Source organism: Hakea prostrata, chromosome 1 (genome assembly GCF_041222555.1).
Source record: "Hakea prostrata isolate BN-2017 chromosome 1, UWA_Hpros_2, whole genome shotgun sequence".
Taxonomy (NCBI): Eukaryota; Viridiplantae; Streptophyta; class Magnoliopsida; order Proteales; family Proteaceae; genus Hakea; species Hakea prostrata.
In genome coordinates this window covers 5,999,666-6,007,040 of record NC_142600.1, presented here as the reverse complement: position 1 = coordinate 6,007,040, position 7,375 = coordinate 5,999,666, and the positions used below count along the sequence as shown (strand labels likewise).

The 7,375-nt window shown below is 38.6% G+C and overlaps 1 protein-coding gene across 1 annotated transcript; it reads left to right on the top strand.

Moving 5' to 3' along the window:
- The first annotated feature begins 152 nt into the window (after positions 1 to 152).
- On the top strand, positions 153 to 7,070 carry NBP35 (nucleotide binding protein 35). Its single transcript, XM_089157587.1, has 3 exons — positions 153 to 486; positions 590 to 691; positions 5,351 to 7,070. Exons 1-3 carry the CDS (start codon positions 444 to 446, stop codon positions 6,277 to 6,279), a joined length of 1,074 nt encoding a protein of 357 aa, XP_089013713.1. The 5' UTR covers positions 153 to 443; the 3' UTR covers positions 6,280 to 7,070.
- The last annotated feature ends 305 nt before the right edge of the window (positions 7,071 to 7,375 follow it).

The window sequence follows — 7,375 nt, the reverse complement described above, 5'->3', positions numbered from 1 at the left end:
AGAAGTTGCAGATTCCATTCATTAGTATTTATTTATTTATCTATGCCTATTAAACCTTATCCAACCAATGTACATCGATACGTAACATACTACGTACGAACCGACATATCGATGACGATACGTAAGTAACGTAACAAACCAGTTTCAAAAGGGCGAAAAACATAAGGGTTTCTTTGCAAAGGCGGAACTCAAATTTCTTGCCCTCTCTAGCTGCGAGTTGCAGAATAGTAGCCTCCTCGTCTTCTTATCCTCTGTTCTTCTTCTTTTACCCCTCCCTTCTGTTCTTTCTTCCTCCACCCACTCGCCTGGCTAGACTGCCACAGCTATCCCTGATTCAGTCCAGCAATCGGTATAGTCAATAACAAAGGGATATTTGATTGTAATAGAGAAACCAAGCTCCTGGTAATAGCTAGACTTTTTAGAACGAGTTCCCAAGTGAAGCAATGGAGAACGGTTACCGCGAAATCCCTGAAAACGCCCCTGAGCGTATGTTTTTCTTGTTCCTTCCCTTTCTGATTCGTGAGTTTTCTTCCTTATATGCTTATAGTTTTGTTTCATTTGGTTGTAACTGTTCTATTTTTTTCTTTAGATTGCCCTGGTCCTGAATCGGAATCAGCAGGCAAGTCGGATGCGTGCGAAGGGTGCCCCAATCAAGAAGTTTGTGCAACTGCACCGAAAGGGCCCGACCCAGGTTTCTTTTTCTGCAATTTTTTTCTTCTCCCCCTGCCTCCCCTATTTCTGTTATCGCTGTTGAATTGTGAGAGAGGTTTCCTCGTGGGTACCTTTCTCCCCGAATTTTTTATTGCACTGATAACCTAAATGAAATCTACAGGTAGTCAGGTACTGCTGTATAACTTATGCTTGTCGTTTGTGTTATTGTTAATCATTCTTATTCTGATCTGTAATCAAAGTGAAATTATTGAGAGTAGCACCAATTGAATTCGTGAAGCAGTGTTGTGAAACCTATTAAGACTCTTTGGCTATGTCTTCGACTTCTTTACCTGCTGGTTGTGCTTGTCTTCTTACTAATCATACCAAGAATGCATGACAACACGAAACGTAAAACAAGAGGAAGGGGAACATGAAAGGTCTGAAGCTTAGAGTGAGAGAGTTTTTCCCCTTTGTGGCCTGTGCTGTGTTCATGTTTCACAACATTAAGTTACGTTGTACTTGTGTATGTGAAATACAGGTTAGTTATTTGATGGGTTGTTTAGAAGCCTATAGGTTTAGAAACTCATTTGAAAACTAGAATAATGATGAAAGGAAAAAGGTCAGATTTAGAAGAAATTCTATAAGTGACAACCTGACAATCAGCGGAGCATGAAATTCTAGGAGGGTGTCACTTCAATGGTCTACAATAAATGAAAAACTCTTCAAAATGAAATCAGATGGCCAAATCTGGAGTTATGTATTAATCCTATTGGCAAAATGTAATACCCGCATGCTGAAATGAAATGACCACTTCTTTGTTGTGCCCGCATCACTATCTAGAGATTGAGACAGGCTCATAGTCTGGCTGATGTACTTGTGCAGTAACATATAGGTTTGATTAACCTATAATAACTTTATGACTTCAGCACTAATCCTTCACTATGTTTCGGCACTCTTGTTTTTTGACAAGGCTTCGGGGAATAAGGAAGAGCTCACTGGAGAATTTGAAAAGTCTGGCCATTGTTGAGGTTCCAAGGGTTGGTCTTATGAAAAATTCAATTGGGTACGATGCATTGGGAATTTCTTAACATACCTGTGGCATGACAAAGTATACTTAGGATGAGTAGGTGAGAGTGCAGCTCTGCCTGCTCTGTATGCCACACTACAGGTCAGGTAGGATCCAAAATTTTCATGACAGATAAACCTGCCCTTCACTACTTGTGTGCATTGAGTGCAGTCGGCAGGGATTAAGGTTCGGACTTTGGAGTGCAATATACCTAGGTTTTGTCTGTTGTATTTGTCTATGATGATAAGACTGATCGTGCTGTCTCTTTCTGGTCATAAGAGAAATCAAGGAAGAGAAGTGAAACTTAAACATTACCCAACGTGAATGTGTAGCTAAGTCTAGTCTTGCACAGACTTGGTTCTTTTTCCCTCTTTCTGTGTACAAGTGTGTACTCCTCACAGGCTTATGCTTGCTTTTCATTAACCAGCAATATGAGATAAAGTCTAATTTTATATTCAAATTCTGTTTCATAGTTTGAATGGGAGTGGTTAGGTTGGTTTTGAATATATTTTTGTTTATATTCAGACTAGTTTTAAAAATCATGAATGCTTTGAGTTACTATTAGAGACAACAATTGGCCAGGAGTTCTCCTCTTCCCTTCCCCATTATCAAATCTTCCTTCACTATGATAAGTTGTTTGTGTGTGGTAGGTGTCTGAGTTGATTGTGATGGCTATTTTCTACATCCCTTTGACCCTATGAGAAGTGTGCTTCCTTAAATCTCTTTTTTCTCCTATTTAAGTCAGTTCTTATTTTAATTCCTGCAGCCAAGGTTTAAGAACTTGATCTTGGAGGTCTACTCGATGGTCAAGAAAAGGGAGTTGGACCCAGGCCAAGCCAAGCTTCCTGGTTGAAATCAAAGCCAGATGAGGGTAAAAAAATATGAAATTACACTAAATCCTGAGATATATGAGATCTGACTGAAATATCCAAAATAAGAGCAAGATATTCAAGATGTTGATACCTGCAATATTACGGAGATGTCTGAGCTTCACTAGTTGGGGTGATCTAGGTTTTCGACCTTTATCTTGTCTCGGTTTCTCAAAAACCTATTTTTTACCACTGAGGTCACTTGAGTTTTTTTATCCATGCCTGCAACTTCCCTTCCCTTTTTACCTGTTTTGGTGCTAGTTGGGTTCACCAAGGGAGAGCTTGTACTCTCTCAATCTTCCTTCTTTTTGCCTCAGGATTGGGAATTTAATTGCTACCGTACAACAATTTGAACCTTAGGTTCTCATCCCCTATTCTCAGCCCTGTTGAGAAATGTATCCCTGAAACCAACCATAACCTCATCCTACCATTGATTTTTAGTTTGAGAATTTGTAATCCAAATACAAATTCGTTCATGGAGTTATTGTGGTTTGAATCAACTCCATAGGCCTATTTGATTTGTCTTTGGGCCCGCACTACTATTGGAAGTTGATTCATAAGGTATGTGGCTCTAATTTTTGTCTTACACTCTACCATGCTTTAATGAAGGAAGTGTTAAGGCAACTTAGAGGGGGGTGAAGAGGTTCCAACTAGTGGACTTGCCTAATTTTTTGGTTTAATTGCAAATACAAAGTAAATTATAATATGATAATAAAATAAATGCAATCAATCCACAAGACTAAGTGTTTTATAGTGGTTCGACTTTGCAAGCCTATGTCTACCCCTTTCTTGGCCTCAAGAAAATATTCCACTAGTGGTTTTCTTTCAATACAATGGATAAAGATCAAACCCTTTACAATCTATGTTCAATAGGACAAGTCTAAGTAGGGTAGGAACACCATTTACAATCTTTGTTATAAGTAAGGCAATAGCACCCTCTACCAATTCTAATCAATCTAGACTAGAATTGAACAACAATACAATTTGAGGAATTTGGAAGATATTACCTAACAAGGAGTGTGACATTTTACTCCTTGTGTGAGTGTGGTGCAATAAAAAATGAATGCTCAAGAGATGAAATGCATCACTAATGGAGTCCCAATGGCCTTCAATCACTCTAAGTTTTTACTCCAATGAGCTTGGTTGACAACTTTGGAATGTTCTTCAAAATTAAGTGAAGGTGGAAGGCAAGTGATCAATACTTGTTCACCTATTTGAGAGTTTTGAGAGTTGTGAGATAGTAAATGTTCAATAGGCAAGGTAGATTCTCTCAAATAGGGGCGGTTGGACTTATAAAAATGGCATTCAATTGCTTGGCCCAACCTCCCAACAGATAGCAATTTTTATGAAATTTCAGTCCAGACAGACGTCTAGATCCGATAGAGATCCGTCTAAAAATAGCCATTTAAAAAATAGCCGTTGGGCTAAGTCAGGACCAGACGGACGTCCGTCTGCAGCATAGAGTGCACAAGTAATTTGAGAAAGGGACTTGATTGGTTTTTGGTATTTTTAGCCAACCCTAAGCCACACTCTCCTAATATGTCCTAGGTTAGTCTAGTGACATGATATGCATATAATCTAATGCAATTACATATGAGTGCATGTGTATGTGTCCTAAGTCCCGAATTCATTTAAGTCTTGAACTTGACTTGATTTCGCATCTTTTTGTGCTTTGATTTTGATGTTCATCTTGATCTTGATTCCTTGTCTAAGATTATTTGATCTTGACTTGGGCTTAGCATCCGGTGAGTTTAGTCCAATGAGTCGGATTTGGTCCACTTGTTTTAATAATGAGCTGGACAATTACAATTTAATGTAGACATTAGTGATTTGTGTTTGTTATCATCAAAATTAATGAAGGCTGATCTAGCAATGCTGACACAACATTTCCCAACATAAAGCAAGACATAGAAGTCGAAATATCTAAAATAGATCCTTTTCCGTATCATATTACGCATCTAAAATACAACCCTACATGATAAAATTGTTTGTCTTGTGACCAATTTTGTCGAAATGAAATGAGTTAGAAAGGAGTAAACGAGGCCTGACAGGTTAAAACCCAAAGAGAAAGGCTTATGACTGAACATCAACAAATCCCAATCGAGCAGTTGATCCCTAGTAGTTCAGTTCAATTAGACCCGTAAGGGAAGAAGCGGGCAGTAAACAAACTTCTGCAAGAGTAAAAATAAATTCCAGAAATGCTCCTTTTGGTTTCCCAGCCTTGTTCATCCATTTCTTAAAATATTAATTACCCACATTCCATTTCTGGTTAAATAGTGTGTCCCTGTTGTAAAATTATTCCAAACTTTTAATTTTGCAAACTTCTGCAAGAGTAAAAATAAATTCCAGAAATGCTCCTTTTGGTTTCCCAGCCTTGTTCATCCATTTCTTAAAATATTAATTACCCACATTTCATTTCTGGTTAAATAGTGTGTCTCTGTTGTAAAATTATTATATAATGGGGATGCTTCTGTTTTTTGTATCAAGACAAGCAGGTTCATTGAGTCAACAGGATAGAATTTATTTTTTGATGTGAAACTGTTGCTATGTATTTGAAATATTATTAGTTTATCTTGTCAATGAGAATGAGCTGGTTTACAGTTTTGAAGTAATTTTGTTTTAACTAAAATTTCATAAAATCTGACCATCCAGAAGTTCCAGCTGTTGTAGGATCTAGAAATGTAAGATGCTGCCTTTTGATTGAAGAGCAAATTGAATATTATGTCATAAAATGTTTCCCCCCCCCTCTTTTTCGTCTTCGCAGACTTGGTTGCAATTGCAGAACGGATGGCTACTGTGAAGCACAAGATACTGGTTTTATCTGGGAAAGGCGGAGTTGGTAAGAGCACCTTCTCCGCCCAGCTATCCTTTGCACTAGCTGGTATGGACCACCAGGTGGGTCTCCTTGACATTGACATATGCGGTCCAAGCATCCCAAAGATGCTTGGTCTAGAAGGGCAGGATATTCACCAGAGCAACCTTGGATGGTCTCCCGTGTATGTTGAATCCAATCTTGGGGTTATGTCAATTGGTTTCATGCTCCCCAACCCAGATGAAGCTGTTATATGGAGGGGCCCTCGCAAAAATGGGTTGATTAAGCAGTTCTTGAAGGATGTCTACTGGGGGGAACTTGACTATCTAGTGGTGGATGCCCCTCCTGGGACCTCTGATGAGCACATCTCAATTGTCCAGTTCCTCCAGATGACAGGCATTGATGGTGCGATCATCGTTACCACTCCACAGCAGGTATCACTTATAGATGTGCGAAAAGAAGTGAACTTTTGTAAGAAAGTTGGGTTACCTGTGTTGGGAGTGGTGGAGAACATGAGTGGGTTGCAGCAGCCATTGACAGATTTGAGGTTCAAGAAGGTTACTGAGAGTGGGGAGGAGGCAGATGTAACAGAGTGGGCAATGGAGTACATGAGAGAGAAGGCACCAGAAATGCTCGATTTGGTGGTTTGGGGAGAAGTGTTTGATAGTAGCAAGGGTGGTGCTGCTAAGATGTGTCAGGAGATGGAAGTGCCCTTCCTTGGGAAGGTTCCCTTGGACCCCCAGTTGTGCAGAGCAGCTGAGGAAGGCCGATCTTGCTTTGCAGATAAGAAATGCTTGGCTAGTGCACCAGCTCTGAAGAAAATCATAGAAAAAGTAGTAGCAAATTATACAGTTGAAACCTCCATGGATAATAGTGCTTAACGTATATCTGGCTGAAGTTTCACCTTTTGCAAAATGAGATTTTGTTTCTATTTATATTTTCCCTAATTTTGATTGTATATAGATCAGGTATGTACATGTGTTGTGTGGGGAAGTCCTTACCTGAGATTTGATCTCAATTACCTTGTTGAATAATAAACTGAGAGACAGGTTTTGACCTGGTGGCACTCTTTGCACACACCCCCAGGCTGCAAATGGTTGAAGCAGGTGGCACCATTGTTTTGTTCTACTTTACAGTGTTTCGTTTAAGTCTTGTGTTTTCTAATATTTGCATTGCCCATATTTCTTTATTCGTTCCTGTTTGCCCTGCATGTGTATCATGTGTATCATGTGTATCATGTGTAATGGTAAATCTCCTTATAAGCCACTGTGTCTAGTGTTTAGCCACTCATTTTTCCTGGTGGTACGTTATGAGTTCTGTTTTGTTTGGTCATAAGGTATGTTATGAATTAGATATATATTACATTTGCTTCTCTTTCGTTGAATCTATAGCTATATGAAAGCCATAGAAGAGAATAGAGATGCCTATGCACCAGGTTCAGAATAGACTCAATACTTGGGTTAACATCCACTACGATTCATAGTCTTGCAATTCACTGCAAGTAACCTTTAGCATTGTGACAGGTGGCTTCAAACAATCCAATGAGTCACCCCTTCAATTTCTCTCCAATTTTCTCTCTTCTTTCTCACACCATTAAAAAAGATTTCTACGGTCTCTTTCCTCCTCTTTCTTCAATTCATCCATTGTATTTTATACATGTCATATTACACCTCATGTTCTTTGGAGAATGATCTTGTTTCGGGGTGTCTAAAATGAAGTTTGAGGGTTCATGGTGGATTCGACCCTTCAGCGTGTTTACTCTGTTAAAAAAAAAAAAAAAAGAAGAGAAGAATTTGGAAGTTTGGAGAATTTTTAAGAATTTACTAGTGCATCGTTTGTTTGCTAGTTTTAAAGAATAAAAGTTAAATCATAATTAAAAACTAATTCACTATCCATGAATTTCTCCTTATTTATTATCATATTTTCATTCGTTTTTATTCTCTCATAAATCTCCTATTATATTTATTCTCCATACAT